Source organism: Anguilla anguilla, chromosome 14 (assembly GCF_013347855.1).
Source record: "Anguilla anguilla isolate fAngAng1 chromosome 14, fAngAng1.pri, whole genome shotgun sequence".
Lineage (NCBI taxonomy): Eukaryota > Metazoa > Chordata > Actinopteri > Anguilliformes > Anguillidae > Anguilla > Anguilla anguilla.
The window spans coordinates 1,177,501-1,195,293 of record NC_049214.1 but is presented as its reverse complement, the minus strand read 5'-3'; the positions used below and the strand labels follow the sequence as shown (position 1 = coordinate 1,195,293).

Genomic DNA, 17,793 nt, shown 5'->3' with positions numbered 1-17,793 from the left:
TCGCGCACAGCGTATCCTATATCATCAGGATTTGAGGCAGCGTTTTCACACTGCTGGCACGCGCTGACCACTTCACGACTTCGGGACGTATTTGCTTCGGCCGGCCGATGTAGCCTTACCCCTGCTAAAATTTGAAATGGTGTCAGTACGGCGATCTTTAAATTTAATTCCATGGAGAAAAAAAAGGGGGGGGGGCTGATCTCTCATCACAGTCAAATTTCTTATGGCTACTTAAACCTGCATACTGTTGCACTGTTGATAGACAGACAAATCGATAGATTAATTCCCTCATTCGTCAAGCAAACAATCAGTGTGCACAAGAACTTCCAAGAGAGCAATCTGATTAGCAGTGGCGAGCAATGGATGGAAAGATAACGCATTCAACATGTGTTTTAAAAAAAAACGTGTGCGCAGAAAATAATGAAATATTGAAGTCAATACAGTGTTCCCAGCGTGTTCAAACTAAGATGACAAGAAGTTCAGTTTAATTTCTAGTGTTTCATATAGATGCTAAATATGCTTAAATATGTTTCATTTGACAGATGGAATTGGTCTAAGGTTCTTAAAACGTTATAATGTCCAACATTAACGACGATATAGAAACTAGAGTGCATAACAATAATTTCACATCACAAAATTGAACTGTCAAAAACTCGTTCGCATTACGAAGAACAAGGTTCGTAAAATACACTTAAAAACGGCGTCAATTTATTGTCGGCCAATTAAAGCAATTTAAATGAAGATACTGTCAACTTACATAGACTACTCCCTGATAGGTAGACTGCCCGAGAAGTTGTATTTACGCAGATAACCACAGTTGTTGACCGTTTACGGTTAATTGGGTATAAAACAGTTCATCTCATTATGCAGTAAAAGCAAACATATGAAAGTGATTTAGTAACTTGCCATGGTAACCAGATACAAACCTTGATGTTGCGTGCAGCGGGAGAATATTGTCACATGGGAGTACCGATACATTTAAGGGAATCAGCAATCAAAGAAAATAGCAATCAAAGAAAATAAAATATTGCTATTTGTGTTGCATATTTGTTGTTGTTAGATTTACATTATTTTCTGTAAGGCTGTGCCGTGTGTGTGCGTGTGCGAGTGTGGGCAAGCGTGCGTTTGTGCATGTACGTAACTATGCATATAGTTACATACATATTGTGCTGTAAGGCGTTTGTGTCTAAAGCATTTAAAGACACCCCCACACACACATTTGCATCCCCTGCTCACTGCTGAATGGCCGCAGCACTCATTGTTAAGTTACTCAATAACAGCAGGAAACGAGGTGCCGCGCCCACACGCCCACGAGCTGAATTCTTATTCATTATCCGTGCAGGAGCCCTCGCGCCCGCCCGCGCTACGGCGCCACATTCACACGGTGCTTTTTGGCCCGTACCGCCGTGCACTTTGGCTGGCGCGCGCACTCTCGCTTCTTGGCAGGAGCTGAATAAAGACGGGGGCTCCCTGTTAAAGATGCATTTACATTCAAATGTGTGACCCCCCCCCCCCCCGCACAGAGTATGGCTCCCATGACAGGGTGATGCTCTCGAGTGCAGAATTCCCACCCTCTTTTTACAGAGAGATGTTGATAGCTTTTGTTCCCATATTATTATTTTATAAACAGCACAGAAATGCGTACGCAGTTATATAAGCAAGCAAGGTAGAGCCAATTTCAGGAATTGAGCCCGCAACTCCAATGTTCTAAGCTTGAATCCATTGGGGCACAGCAATCGTTCCTCTGAGCACAGCACTAAACCAAATTAAATATCAGGCTGTATAAATCTGTATGCAAAAGAAGGCAAACATTGTAAGGTGCTCTGTATAAGACTGCTAAATGGCTAAAATGTAACACAAATACCCATATGTTCATTCACAATACCAGAGGGGTATTGACTGAATGAAAAGGTCTTTCTTCAAAGCAAAGCTGAGCTTGAGAACAGGAAATAGATGTTATTTCCAGTGCTCTGCAAACACACAAATTCACGCTCCATGGATACATTTTTGAAAGTAGCATTTTTCTCAATATGTGGATGGTGATGTTCATTTCAAGGTGTTGACCTTTTGTTTTGTTTTTGTAATTATAGCAGAAAATGGGTGAGAAAATGAAAGGTACTGACGAGAATCAATAAACTAGAGGAGGAAGTCTGCTGTGCGGAAGCAGAGACCTCCTGAATTCTGATAGGCACAGAAGCAGCGTCTGGTTAAATACACAATGCTGGAAAACGAAGGCCATATCACAGAACCTGCGTTGGCTTATAACTGCATCGTGAAGATGCCTTACCTGTGATCCATCCTAAATCAAAAGACGCATTCACAGAATTCCACCCAGAATAAAGAGCCCCCCCCCAAAAGAAAGTGAAAAACTTCAAAACAAGTCTTGATACCAAAGCTGAGAGCATACAATAAAGCACTCAGGATCCCTGAGCAGTTGGACAGACAGCAGTGTGCACAGGGGACGGAAGAGGACAGGAGTCCACAGAGGCGTTTCTGTGCTCTGACGTCAGAGCGAACAGCAGTGAGCACAGGGGACGGAAGAGGACAGGAGACCACAGAGGCGTTTCTGTGCTCTGACGTCAGAGCGAACAGCAGTGTGCACAGGGGACGGAAGGGGACAGGAGACCACAGAGGCGTTTCTGTACTCTGGCGTCAGAGCGAACAGCAGTGAGCGCCCTAACGGAGCACGTCTCCGACCCTCTGCATCCGTAGGAAAGGGCTGGCAAGCGCAGCGCTGCACTGAAAACAGACGCGCTGCTTTCTGTTCACTCTCCTCTCCCACACAATAGCAGTGTCATGTTCTATTTGCTCATTTTATTCCGCTTTTTTCTCGGTTTTGGAAAACAGCCTGCACCACAGGGACACCACCGGGCCTAAAACCATGCCTCAGTCACAATCCACTACAGGCACAATCTGCTACAGGCAGAATCTGCTACAGTCAGAACGCGCTACAGTCAGACGCGCTACAGGCAGAATCTGCTACAGGCAGAATGCGCTACAGGCAGAATCTGCTACAGGCAGAACGCGCTACAGTCAGAATCTGCTACAGTCAGAATCTGCTACAGGCAGAATCTGCTACAGTCAGAATGCGCTACAGTCAGAATGCGCTACAGTCAGAACGCGCTACAGTCAGAATGCACTACAGTCAGAATGCGCTACAGGCAGAATCTGCTACAGTCAGAATCTGCTACAGTCAGAACGCGCTACAGTCAGAACGCGCTACAGTCAGAATCTGCTACAGTCAGAACGCGCTACAGGCAGAATCTGCTACAGACAGAATCTGCTACAGTCAGAACGCGCTACAGTCAGAATGCGCTACAGGCAGAATCTGCAGTGTGTGATCCAGGACCTTGGTGTCTCTCTGCGATTCTTATAAAGCAGTAGGGCTATGTCAGTGGCCTTACCCATCAAACCCAGCTCTGGCACTGAAATAATTCCACTATGAAACCGTGATCTACAGGCATAAGCAACGAGATCGCTGCGGTCAGAAACAAACTGTCACAAGCTAAATGTGTTTTGGGATCCCCACTGCATTCAAATAAAATCGGTTTTATTTGTGTAGTGCTTCTTACAGAAAACTGCCCCAAAGATGCTTTACAGAGTGGCAGAAGAGAGCAAACACCAGGCCTGAACCCCCTAATAGCAAGCACATGATAAACACTCCTAATGGGGAGACAATTCCTCAAATCTCCACTGGCCAGCCTGGTGTAAAGCAGGGGTAGAATGGATGTAGCAGAAATGTAATAAGGGATCTATCACAGCAAATAAGATGGGATGAGAAGGTAACAGTTGAGGTAATAAACTAGCTGGAGTAATAGAAGTCCAAATGGTGTAGTTCAGTATAGGGGAGTTCAGAGGGACAGGGTGAAACCTCTGGAGCTCCAGGCTGGAGTCGAGGTACGGGCACGAAGGAGGGGAGAACACACTGAAGCCAATTCAACTGCACATCATCATTAGTGGAGGATGTTTATGTGTGTGTGTGTGTGTGTGTGTGTGGCTGTCTGTCTGACAGTCTGTAATTACCTGTGTTGCCTGTATAAGGACTCTCTTTCCAAATCGCATATATTAATTGCTAATGTTTGAGTCCAAGAACATCAGAGTATTTTGCGTTTTACCACAATTAGTAGCAACTAATCTGATTCCACAGGGCAGGCAACGCAAAGTGACAGCATCCAAGCACAAAAGTTTCCATTACGCTGCGTCACTCCCGGGGAATCTGATTGGGGCCATGGGGGCCTAGGTGGGACGGTCTCTGGTGTGTTTGGACACCGCCTCATTACGGGCCCCCACGCCGGGGTCCTGTCCGTCACACGGGGGCCCTGTCCCTGACGGATTAAACAGCCGGAGCCGTGCGGGTGGTGATAGCTTTCCCCCGGCAGGCCCCCCACCCCGCAGACCCCCCCCCCCACACAGGCCTGCTGCCCCACAGACCACACCCCCTGCCCCCAAACACAGGCCCCCCCTCACACAGGCCCCACGCCACACAGCGCCACGCCACACAGCCCCCCCCCCACACAGGACCTCCATTAAAAGGTGATTTACCCACAAGGAGGTCTCTGCTCCCCAAAGCAATATCACGGGAGCAAATGGACTCCCATTCATCTCTGGGACAGATCTCTGTTCCAGGCAGTAAATGATGGTGTTTGCGTTCGGCCAAGTGGAGTATTAATCGAGGTTCGCTGCCAGATCCATAAAAGTTCTAGCAGCCAGGGAACGTTCAAAGAAATATACCGTATACACACTATAGACAGCAATAAAAACATACACCAAATCGTGTCACGTATTGTTTTATATAGGCTTGAGTGCTATTATTTTTCAAAAGAGGCCATCAAGAATTACATCTTTTGAGTGCTCTTTGACTGCAGTTGAACCACTTTGGCAACAACACAGTTTTACATAAAAAACTAGAATTATGCCAGAAGCTTTAAAGCTTTTCTGCCACAACCTGTCATCTACATTTAAATGCTGCTAGATGCTTCTTAGGGGGGAAAACTTAACTCATCATTAGAGGAATAAAAGCCCTTGTGGGGGAGGAGAGGACATGTTAGTCTGTACAGGGGCTGTTCTGTTCACTCTGGCTTTTAAATGCTTTTTCCCTTCTCTTCGGGGCCCAAGACAAAGCTGAACTTTTCACTGATACTGTAGTTCCATGGATTGGAACACACGTGAAAACTTAATGTAGGCATGACTCATCATCATCATTATCATCATCATCATCAGCAACACCCTTGTCATCAAGATCATGTTTCCTTTCCTTCTACTCAAAGCATTAATTTCAGAACAATTTCCGCTTTAGTAATCCATTAAACCACTAAACAGAAAATAGTTGTTAGTTTCAAAAATGGATAAAAAAACAAGATATCCCCTGCACAAACAGTTCTTCCCCCCAACCCCCCCGCCCCCCAAAAAAAAGCTCTCCCACATCAACCAATTCACTCCTGTTTAAATTCAGTACATATCCGGATAATCTGGCAGATGTACCCAGTATGGAACACTGAGGAGTGATCAGGCTCGATCTGAGGAGAATGGCAGCAGTGTTGTTCTGTGGCTGCAAACAGCGCTGTGTGCTTGCAGGCGAGATGTTCAGCCATCAGTGCAGACAGCACACCTCAGGGGCACCCCCCTCCTTCCCCAATGTTACAGGAACTACGCCAAATACATATCCACATAGTGAGTCAGGCTAAACTCAAATTTTATAAGTCTAAAAAACAAACGCTACCATTCTGCCTGATCAGGCCTTCTGTGTATTACAGTGCACACTATGTAAAACCTTACATTACCCCAACGGTGCCTCCCAGGCCACAGTGTGCATCATAACATGAATACCCCAAAAGGTGATTTCCCTTCTCCCTTTCTAACCTCCCCCCCACCCCCACCCCCACCCCCACCCCACCCCACGCAATTAAGCAGAAAAACAGCCAGGTCCCTCTCATGCATATTTGAGAAAAGACATTCATACAGAACGATTTAACGATCTGATTTAATTGCTCCAGCTTCCCATAGTCAAAAAATAAATAAATAAATGAATAAAGGAACAAGCACTGGGGGGAAAATAGTCCCTTCACTGGCATTTATGATATAATTATTATTATAATTATAAATAGATTAATTCAATTTAAAACCAAGTAATTTTAATCAACTACGTGATCGTTCACAAGGTCAGGAAATCATACAAGCGTTGAAATAAATTATAGATCACATATTTCCAGGTGTCATTACTGTGGTTTCGAGAGCTTTCCAGAACAGCGAACAGATCTTCGTACTCCCACTCCCATCTGGTGCCACATCAGGCACAAGAAGGTTCCAAATGTTGTTAATCATCCAGTTAATCTGTGATTTCGTCAACCTAAATTTTGTTCTGCAAACACATTAAAGATCCTACCAATGGTCAGCAAAACAGAAAACCGAGCAGGTAAACAAACAAAAAAAAGAAGATATCAGTTAATTTAATCACCTACAAAAAACATTTCATGATATAAAAATGTAAAAATGGTTTCCCTGATTCTTGGCCTTGAACAAGGGAGGCTGGGAAATTTATGAATGAGCTGCTGAGGCAGTGTGTTGAAACCTGTTTGCCTAGAAATCTTACAAAATAAAAATCTTATCTTTATAATCAAGATCCCTGTATTCTTCTGAACCTGAGATTTTCTCATCTACTCAGCTAATTACATGAGGGATTATACAAGTTCCGACCACAGACTCTCTCTCTCATACCCACATAAATTAAGCACACTGCTTCTCAGGCACCTTTCAAAATTAAATCCTTTATTGTTTCTTTATTTGATTGGCAACCCCACCATTAACCGGAGTGAATTAAACAGCTCACATCAGGCAATGATGTCCATTTACACAGCTGCATGCATAACGAAGTACCCGAGACAAAGTACCTCAGGGGTACGATGCAAGCAGCTCTGAATTAAGAAGACACCGCTCGCTTTCATGCAGTCTTCGAATGAATGAACGAACGAATGAATCATTGCATTCATATAGCACTTCTCCGAACGCTCAAAGTGCTTTACAGTGATGAGTGGGAACTCACCTCACCCACCACCAATGTGTAGCACCCATCTGGGTGATGTACGGCAGCCATTTTGGACCAGAACGCTCACCACCCATTAGCTAAGCTGGAGAGAACATTTTTTAGCCAATTAAATCAACATATTTCACGATTTAAGTGGAAAAATGGTTTAGGTGGCAAGTTTGAGACAGCCAGGTTGGGAATTTAGCCAGGACACCGGGGAACCCCCTACTCTTTGCAACAAATGTCACAGGGTCTTTACTGACCACAGTGAGTCAGGACCTCGGTTTAACGTCGCATCCGAAAGACAGCATCTCCTACAGCACAGTGTCCCCGTCACTGCACTGGGGCATTGGGGTTTTACCAGATAGTAGATTGCCCCCTGCTGGCTGATCAACACCACTTCCAGCAGCAACATAGCTTTCCCAGGAGGTCCCACATCCAAGTACTAACCAAGCCCACACTTGCTTAGCTTCAGCCATTTGACAGGAGCAGGGTGCATGGTGGGATGGCTGCTGGCTGCTTTATTTCGAGAGCAGCGACTCTGACTGATCCCCCTGCTTTGCATCTACTTAAAAAATGCTATTTTGACAATCCGTAGGAAATTGGAGAAAAAAAGCCACCAAAACTCATTAGCAGTCTCTGCATTGCCTGTAATCTTGCACTGTGTAGCAGTCAGAGAGACAGCACTGAAACGAGGTGCAGCGAACAGCACCATCACCTCACAGCGAGAAGGTCCTGGGTTCGAACCCGGCCGGGACCGTTCTGTGTGGAGTTTGCGCGTTTTCCCCTTTCTGTGTGGAGTCTGCACGCTTTCCCCTTTCTGTGTGGAGTCTGCATGCTTTCCCCTTTCTGTGTGGAGTCTGCATGGTTTCCCCTTTCTGTGTGGAGTCTGCACGCTTTCCCCTTTCTGTGTGGAGTCTGCATGGTTTCCCCTTTCTGTGTGGAGTCTGCATGCTTTCCCCTTTCTGTGTGGAGTTTGCGCGTTTTCCCCTTTCTGTGTGGGGTCTGCATGCTTTCCCCTTTCTGCGTGGAGTCTGCACGCTTTCCCCTTTCTGTGTGGAGTCTGCACGCTTTCCCCTTTCTGTGTGGAGTCTGCACGCTTTCCCCTTTCTGCGTGGAGTCTGCACGCTTTCCCCTTTCTGTGTGGAGTCTGCACGCTTTCCCCTTTCTGCGTGGAGTCTGCACGCTTTCCCCTTTCTGTGTGGAGTTTTCCCCTTTCTGTGTGGAGTCTGCATGCTTTCCCCTTTCTGTGTGGAGTCTGCATGCTTTCCCCTTTCTGTGTGGAGTCTGCATGCTTTCCCCTTTCTGCGTGGAGTCTGCACGCTTTCCCCTTTCTGTGTGGAGTCTGCACGCTTTCCCCTTTCTGCGTGGAGTCTGCACGCTTTCCCCTTTCTGTGTGGGGTTTGCGCGTTTTCCCCTTTCTGCGTGGAGTCTGCACGCTTTCCCCTTTCTGCGTGGAGTCTGCACGCTTTCCCCTTTCTGCGTGGAGTCTGCACGCTTTCCCCTTTCTGCGTGGAGTCTGCACGCTTTCCCCTTTCTGTGTGGAGTCTGCACGCTTTCCCCTTTCTGCGTGGAGTCTGCACGCTTTCCCCTTTCTGTGTGGAGTTTTCCCCTTTCTGTGTGGAGTCTGCATGCTTTCCCCTTTCTGTGTGGAGTCTGCACGCTTTCCCCTTTCTGTGTGGAGTCTGCGCGTTTTCCCCTTTCTGTGTGGAGTCTGCGTGCTTTCCCCGTGTCCATGTGTGTTTCCGCCAGGTACTCTAGTTTCCTCCCACAGTCCGAAAACATGCAGGTTTTGGCTACCTGGAGACTCTAAATTCTCCTTGGGGTATGTGCGTGTGTGCGAATGGTGTGTGTCCTTATGATGGCCTGGCGACCAGTCCAGAGTGTAACTCCTGCCTCTCGCCCTCCCGACCCTAACCAGGAAGCAAGCGGTTTAGGAAACGAACGAATGAACGGACTTCAGTATCCCTCGTCTAGATCCGATAGCGGATAAATCGAACCTCGTGTGACGAACAGCACGCGGCAGCTTTTACGTCACTGCTGACATTCTGAAGGGCTGATTCTGAAACGCGTTCGCAGACGCAGCGAGCTCGCCGAAAATATCACCCGGCCGCCAGATGGTCTTCCTTTAAGCGATGGCATTTCCCCCCCCCCCCCCCCCCCCCCCCATTTTTTTTTGCCTGAGAATTCGTGATAATTTCAGGGGAGGGACAGAGAGAGGCAGCTGCTGCATAGGAGGTGGAGGGGGCTGTTCTTTGGGGAAAGAGGGGCAGCAGTGTAGTATAATGGGTAAGGAGCTATATCCAGCTGTATAAATATATGCAAAGCAAATGCTGTGTAAAAGTTGTGTAAGTTGCTCTGGATAAGAGAGTCTGCTAAGAGCCTGAAATGCAAGATGGCAGAAGTCTTCAGCCCCCCCTTTGAAGATTACAGGCATCACTAAAAAGGTTCCCCCTGACCCAAGGAGCCATATTTTATGCAAGTTTTTTTAAAGTGAAGGTGACTTTTTAATCAGGTTAAATATTAGTTTGTAAATCCAGTACCGATCCACATCGGCCTGAGGGTAGGAACATAGGGGCTTTGATGGATTACAGCGAATACATTAAAAACAGAGCACAGATTCACATTATTAATGGTCTAATCCAAATCAAAGTCTAAGCACATACATACTCTTGGGGATTATATTTTGGTCACACTTGAAATAGCAAGAGACTGCATACGCCTTGCAGGCACCGTAATAATGAAACTTGCCTTGAAACTGATGGTAAATACTGTGCAACACCCGCAGAATTACATTCTTGATTAATGATAATAAAAAGGTAGGATCAGGCAGGAGCCAGGGAGTTAGTGGTTATGGATAGCACTGGGATCTTGGGTTAAAGCTAGAGACAGGCTGAGATATTAACGGGACTACAAACTCTGCTTCTCACATTTAGCATTTTCCACGTTCATTCCCTATTTTATCCCATTGATTAACAGCAGTTGAGACTTCCAAGGTAAAGATTAAATATAATAATTATTATATTTCTATACAGTAAACCGTGTGCTCCAGCAGAAAATTATCTTTTCACACACAGGATGAATATTATCTACAATTAAATGAACCATCTTTAAAACACAGGGAGCACTCAGATACCCAGTTGAGAGAATTAAAAAATAAGTTCAGGGGAAACTAAAATATCAGTGCTGCAAATGTGTATTGCATTAAATAGACTTCCAATTTAACCATCTGAAGAAACTCTAGACGCCTTTATATTTGATCAGTGCTCCCTGATTTCAACCAATCAAAAGCACCTTTTTTTGTAATGTCATACATGTACTGTAGCTAGCATCAAGTTAAAGGACCATACTGGTAATTCGGATGTTAAGCACATTTACTAAAAATGTTGTGTAATTTACACTGCTGAAAAAACTATTTGCAAAGTATACAGCAGCTTTTTAGATTTTTAAATTTGCTAGAGTATCAAAGAGTACAAAATCAACTTGCAGTGACTTGAGATAGGTAATCCATTATTATGAAAATTGTTTTGTCAAAGTTATTTATTAGCACAGTAACGCTTTTTAAAGCGTGAATTTATGCGATAACTAGCCTGGCTAACTCCCAAGTAGGGACCTCAGCATTTTTTCCAGTCTGGAATGGTCAGGGAACAGCATTAATCCTGAAGTATTCTTTGATTGGATGAGCAAGGCCAGACTAAAAATACAGGATGGAACTTTCAACCAATCAATGACATTTTCTGCAATCACATTACAGTCAGTCACAACACATTTCCTGGAGAGACCACCACAACAAAATGTCTGCCTGCCAGAAAGTAGCCCATGGAGAAAAGACAGTTTAACTAACAAAATTCAAACATCCATGACTTCTTAACCCCAGTGTGATTGTTGGCAAGAAATGTGTGGGCTTTAAGATCGAAAAATACCAGTATGGTCCTGCAAAGCACAGCCTTACAGAAGCTGCTTGATGAAGAACACCTCAGTCGAAACAGGGCTGGGTGATATATGGCAGTGATATCTTGTGCAATAAGGGTCGTCGCCACCGCGTGGCGTATCACCTTTCTTTTGTCGTCTTCTTTTTAATTATACCTGAAGCGTTACTCAACAACTAAAGAGGCTGTGTAAAATGCTTCCGGAGAAAAACATAACCACTGTTACCTACTGGGTGTTGACAGCCAAGACAGCCAATCAGCAGCAAGGCTATTGCACAAGATAATTATCACTTTCAGCAGACTCATTCCATCCATTCATTAATCTTCTTTTGAATGAAAAATAGTTTCTGCTATTTTTCCCCCACATTCCTGGAATGCATTCTGTCGCTCCAAACGCACTGCTGCGCAGTCACAGCCAGGAGACCTCGCTGCGCAGTCGCTGCCAGGAGACCTCGCTGCGCAGTCACTGCCAGGAGACCTCACTGCGCAGTCGCTGCCAGGAGACCTCGCTGCGCAGTCACTGCCAGGAGACCTCGCTGCGCAGTCGCTGCCAGGAGACCTCGCTGCGCAGTCACAGCCAGGAGACCTCGCTGCGGCAGTGACTGCCAGGAGACCTCGCTGCGCAGTCACAGCCAGGAGACCTCGCTGCGCAGTCACAGCCAGGAGACCTCGCTGCGCAGTCACTGCCAGGAGACCTCGCTGCGCAGTCACTGCCAGGAGACCTCGCTGCGGCAGTCACGCCAGCCGAAGACACACGCGATTCATCGCCACACGATTGGTCACTGCCAAATTGAAACACTCCGCCGGTGTGCGAATCGTGTGAACCCTGGGCCCGCAGCCCGGCTGACGCCTGCCAATCACGCGCGCCGTTATTAAAAGCCTCCGCCGGAGCGCGAGCAGAGAGCATCATGGGTAGGGATTAATCACCCCCGGAGATGCCAGCCCGCTCCTCTTCATTAGCTCCCACACAGGCGACTCAGGGCCCCTGTTATACCCTCATAATTAAACAATGCCCCGTCTATCCCACTCTGCAGGGAAGCTCAATGTGATATGAGGGGAGGGAGAGGGAGAGGGAGGGAGAGCATCAGACAGCCTTGGGGGGGGGGGGTGGGGGGGGGCTGAGGAAATCCATTAAACCCCCCCGCCCCCGAGCAGACAAACCTGATGCCACCTGAGAGGTAGAATCAGAGGAAATCTTGTTGTGAGATTGAACCCCAGATCAGATTAAGGCCCGTCACGCACGGAGCTGTAGCTATTTTCAGTACTGAACGCCGAGGTGATAATATTCAGCCAGGCCCGGTGTTGGGTCGTTGGGTTTGTTTTGTGTTTTTTTGACCGTGTGGAGAGGCGTAACCGTCGCAGAGGACACAGCGGAGAGGAGACGAGGCCGTGGTGTTTCAGAGCAGAGCGGCCGACCGCCATTTCTCACGACGATGACGCGGAACGAGCAGTCTGCTGGAGCTCTACGCGTACCTCCCACACATATGCCCCAGGCACACACGTGGGCGAGACACCCCAAAAACATCAGCCATCCTGCCCCCCCATGTCAAGGCAGCCCAGATCCATCTCCATCCTGCGGGCATATTTCACACTGTAAAGTGGTACTTCAGCTCTGGGTTTCCTCCAAGCTAATTCTCCCATTGAACTCAACAGGAAAATTATCATGGCTGAACACCCCTGCATAAGTACCCCCTCCACAGCGTGAGCCTCGAGGGCCGGATGCTAATGCTAATGCTAATGTTCTGGCCCGCTTCGACCAATGAGCCGGCCTTGTTCTCTGCAATGTACCAGAATGCACTGCACAGCTGAAAGTCCGCTGAGATGCATTTAAAGGGCCTAATGTGAGCTCTGCACTAAAGAAAGCCAGAGAAGAAACAATTCTGTAAGACAGGGTGGGTCAGAATTTCATCCAGGCAATAATGCCCTCGATCAGCACTTCCAAAAAAGAATTAGGTAAAGGACGTTTTACCAGTTACTGATACGAAGGAGGTGCACTTACTTTCACCCACAGGGATATTAAATGTCTGATGATTTCTTTCATTGAGTATATAATAGGAAATTTGTAACTTATTGTGTTACTTCCTATATCATATTTTACCTGTACTATAACTTGTGTGATGTGATGATCAAATTTCCTTCTGATTCCAAATGTGGCAGTATAACCTCCTCTCTCTCTCTCTCCACAGTCATGGGCGTCCTCATGTCCCAGAAGCATAACCTCCTCTCTCTCCCTCCACAGTCATGGGCATCCTCATGTCCCAGAAGCATAACCTCCCCTCTCTCTCTCCCCACAGTCATGGGTGTCCTCATGTCCAGGAAGCATAACCTCCTCTCTCTCTCTCTCTCTCCCCACAGCCATGGGCGTCCTCATGTCCCAGAAGCATAACCTCCTCTCTCTCTCTCTCCCCACAGCCATGGGCGTCCTCATGTCCCAGAAGCATAACCTCCCCTCTCTCTCTCCCCACAGCCATGGGCGTCCGCATGTCCCAGAAGCATAACCTCCTCTCTCTCTCTCTCCAGTCATGGGCATCCTCATGTCCCAGAAGCATAACCTCCTCTCTCTCCCTCCACAGTCATGGGCATCCTCATGTCCCAGAAGCATAACCTCCCCTCTCTCTCTCCCCACAGTCATGGGTGTCCTCATGTCCAGGAAGCATAACCTCCTCTCTCTCTCTCTCTCTCCCCACAGCCATGGGCGTCCTCATGTCCCAGAAGCATAACCTCCTCTCTCTCTCTCTCCCCACAGCCATGGGCGTCCTCATGTCCCAGAAGCATAACCTCCCCTCTCTCTCTCCCCACAGCCATGGGCGTCCGCATGTCCCAGAAGCATAACCTCCTCTCTCTCTCTCTCCAGTCATGGGCATCCTCATGTCCCAGAAGCATAACCTCCTCTCTCTCTCTCTCCAGCCATGGGCGTCCTCATGTCCCAGAAGCATAACCTCCTCTCTCTCTCTCCCCACAGTCATGGGCGTCCTCATGTCCCACAAGCATAACCTCCCCTCTCTCTCCCCACAGTCATGGGCGTCCTCATGTCCCAGAAGCATAACCTCCTCTCTCTCTCTCTCTCCAGCCATGGGCGTCCTCATGTCCCAGAAGCATAACCTCCTCTCTCTCTCTCTCCCCACAGCCATGGGCGTCCTCATGTCCCAGAAGCATAACCTCCTCTCTCTCTCTCTCCCCACAGCCATGGGCGTCCTCATGTCCCAGAAGCATAACCTCCTCTCTCTCTCTCTCCACAGCCATGGGCGTCCTCATGTCCCAGAAGCATAACCTCCTCTCTCTCTCCCCACAGCCATGGGCGTCCTCATGTCCCAGAAGCATAACCTCCTCTCTCTCTCCCCACAGCCATGGGCGTCCTCATGTCCCAGAAGCATAACCTCCCCTCTCTCTCCCCACAGTCATGGGCGTCCTCATGTCCAGGAAGCATAACCTCCTCTCTCTCTCTCCCTCCACAGCCATGGGCGTCCTCATGTCCAGGAAGCATAACCTCCTCTCTCTCTCTCTCCCCACAGTCATGGGCGTCCTCATGTCCAGGAAGCAGCAGGTGGAGAAGGTGCAGAAGTGCAACACGGTGATTTCGGCGTTTAAGGAGGGGCTACGGGACCGCCCGGCTCCGCCCAGCCACGCGGACGAGCCCGCGGGGGGCGTGGCCAGGGGAGCAGACTCCGCCCCCTGGCCTCGCAGGACGACGGCGGAGAACGAGCCGAAGGAGGAGGGGGGAAACCCCAAGCCCTCCAGCGCGCAGCAGCCCTCGGCCCCGCCCAAGGAAGAGGCCAGGGCCAATCAGGAGTCCTGGTCCCGGCTGCGCGACGGAAAAGGGGTGGAGCCTGAGGAGATGGACAGGATGAATCAGCTGACGCCCCCTGCTTTCGTTCGGCCGAAGAAGGATGCCAAGGATGAGCAGCCCCTGGAGGTGGACCTCAGCCAGAGAGAGCAGGTGGGTGATGTGAATGAAGTAAACGGCCAAATGCCTAAACCTTCACTTAAAGCCGCCTAATGTGAAGGAAAGCAATTTATAGTCAAATAAATCATGCGGAAGCTTAGAGGACACCCAAAAACACACAGGAGGGAGCAGGACAGCCAGACCACGGCTGCTGTTTCGGGCCACAGAGTCAGCCTTGATGCCCCTCTGCTAGTTCATCTTGGCGTTTCGCACTAAAGAACTGGGGAGCCGATGGGAATACAATACGCACAATATATCAGCGCTGCTGCCGGGGCCTACTGCCCAAGGCCCTGCCCATATCCCCACCTCACTGCCCAAACTCATTAGTGACAACCGTGAATCAATCACTCCGGGCCTGAATCCGGAGGCTTCCGTGTGCTCGATAATTAGGCCGCCGGGCCGGGGTCCACGCCGCGCCCCGTTGCCTCGCGCTCCCCGCGCAGACATTAACGAAGCGCTGCTGCACAGACACGGGCGTCCAGCAGACCAGCCGCACAAACGAGCCTCGCTCCCAGCTTCCAGAGGAGCTTCCTGCGGTGGAGCGGAGAGAGAGAACAGCTGAGGGACGCGAGGGTGCGGCCGCCAGATCTTCCCAAAGCGACGCGCTGACCCGAAACTGACCGAGGGAACTGAGCTGAGCACCCAAGCGCAGCAGCCGTCTGTTCCAATTCAAACGGCTAAATTTGCGGGTGAAACCTCCAATTAAGTTCGCACCGCAAGCACGAATTGGCAATGCATTTAAATGACAACAACCTTTATGCAAGTAATTTGAAATTCCGAACTTATACATTTTTGAGGTTTTGTAATTTTGGAAACAAATCAATGGAATTTTGCCCGGCCCTGAATTCCATTAGAGACCAGCTGTGCAGAGAAAAATCTACTATATCCGCCTGAGAACCAGCAGTTTAAGCATTAAAATGTTTTTGACCTAACACATGACAAAAACATGTCACAGTGAAAATGTTTTCAAAAATATTTTTTTATTTAATGTCCCTTAGTAGTGTGAGTTTCAGCACACTGGTTCTAGAGATTAAGACCAGAGACTCATGCCCCCTAGAGGAGATAAAAATAACTGCGGGGTCATATCAGGATAAGCAAGACGTCCCAGTAGCAGATGGCTTGTGTCCACCAAATAAGTCCATAATCTGTATTTGTGCCCCCTGGGTTTGGGCCGGGGGTGTCTAGAGAGCCGAGCCATGTGCAGTTCTCTACCCCCCCCCCACTGCTCAGACACGACGGACTCTCTCCTGTGCACTCCACACACACACACACACACACACATGCAGGCAGGCACGCATGCACGCACGCACACACACAAACAAACAGACAGAAAGACAGACAGACATGCACGGACATGCACACACATGCATGCACGCATGCACGCACACACAAACATGGATACACACGCGTGCGCGTATGTGCACACACAAAGACACACACAGACATGTACATGCACACACACACGCACACACACACACACACGCACGCACAAATGCTCCAGGGGCTGATTAATTTGGTCAGTTTTCAGGGCACCTCGCCTGGCAGCGCTGCAGACTTCTCCTGCTCACGATTCAGCAGGCAGGCTGACTGCAGCTGCACTGCGCAACTTCTCCTCGTGTCCCAAAATTAGCGGAACACATCAGCACAGGCACCCCGTCATGCTCACGTCCCCTCCACAGCCCACCGAGCTGGGAAAAATGGATTCTCAGAGACAGCCAGGGCAGGCAGGCAGGCAGCCGTGTCTGGATTTGGCTAAGACACAGCCCCTGACACTGAGCCTTGTTTGAAATGATGGATTTTGTGGTCAGACAGTGGCTGACCCTAAAAACATCTTTGGGGTATAAGTAGAAGAACACTACACTGCTGTTACAGCTGGAAAGTGACCACATATTAATAAAATGATGTCTAACCATTTTCTCTGTGAGGCACAAAAACAGGCACATAGTCAGACAGATGTGCATGCACACACACACACATATGCATTCACACACAAACAAATGTACACATGCGCACACGCACACACAGACACATACACAGAGACACACAAACAGACAGACACAGACAGACAGACACACACACACAAGATCCATTTATTCTTGGAAACTGCTCTCTGCATTTAAGGTCATACAAAGTCAGTTACTGAAAAGACTCCTCTTAATCTAAAAGAAATCATAATGACTTGTATATTGTACAGTGTCTAAACTTTCATTTCATATATGAAAGGGGAGAACTGCAATTGCGGACCTGTGGGAGAGCATGGTTGTAAGAAAATGATCGGATATATTTCTGGGGGGGTGGGGGCCAGGCACAACATGCTGAGGGGACAGACACACCCCCCCCCCCCCATAGAACCGGGTCAGTGCAGTAACAGTAGCAAGGCCAGCGGCAGTAGTATGTATATTATACCAGGCTGTGTACTTTCATTGCCCCCTGATTTAGCTGTGAATTGTGTGGCCTGACGCTGATACTCACCAGTCATTTAATCGCTGGAGCAAACGGCCTAATTCACAGGTCCCTTAAGTGAATTAATTCACATTTATTTCAGAGAGCGACTTTGAAGCATTGCTGCTTAATGTAGCTGCTGCGTTTATGTCAAGTAATTAACTTTATATTGCGGACCAAATAACTGGGGTGGATTCACTAAGGAAAATACAGAGCAGTGTTCAGCCTGCTTATTCAGCAACAGCTGGAAAATGTTACTGTAGCAGCACCATATTAACGAGTGATTTACACTGGTGCAAATCAAGTTACCATGCAACCACTGGCAAATGGTCTGTGAGCACAGCTCAGTTTTTGATGACGTTTAAACCATCAAATCATTCAAGTTTTTGCCGTGCATGCATACTAGCGTCAAAATCTAATGTCACACTGACGTCAAACCCAGGTCATAGGGCATCTTC

The 17,793-nt window shown here is 48.2% G+C and overlaps 1 protein-coding gene across 5 annotated transcripts in view; it reads left to right on the top strand.

Annotated features, from left to right (window-relative positions):
- Nucleotides 1-17,793, top strand: part of LOC118212344 (PHD finger protein 24-like) — a 36,667-nt gene that overhangs the window by 745 nt on the left and 18,129 nt on the right. For 4 of the 5 annotated variants that reach the window (XM_035390128.1, XM_035390126.1, XM_035390127.1 and 1 more), the window contains exon 2: nt 14,463-14,887. In XM_035390128.1, the coding sequence (XP_035246019.1) occupies nt 14,465-14,887 (423 nt within the window). In that variant the 5' untranslated portion in view covers nt 14,463-14,464. Of the gene's footprint in view, nt 1-14,462; nt 14,888-15,121; nt 15,129-17,793 lie in introns of all 5 variants that reach the window. The other variant, XM_035390125.1, reaches the window with a different exon arrangement.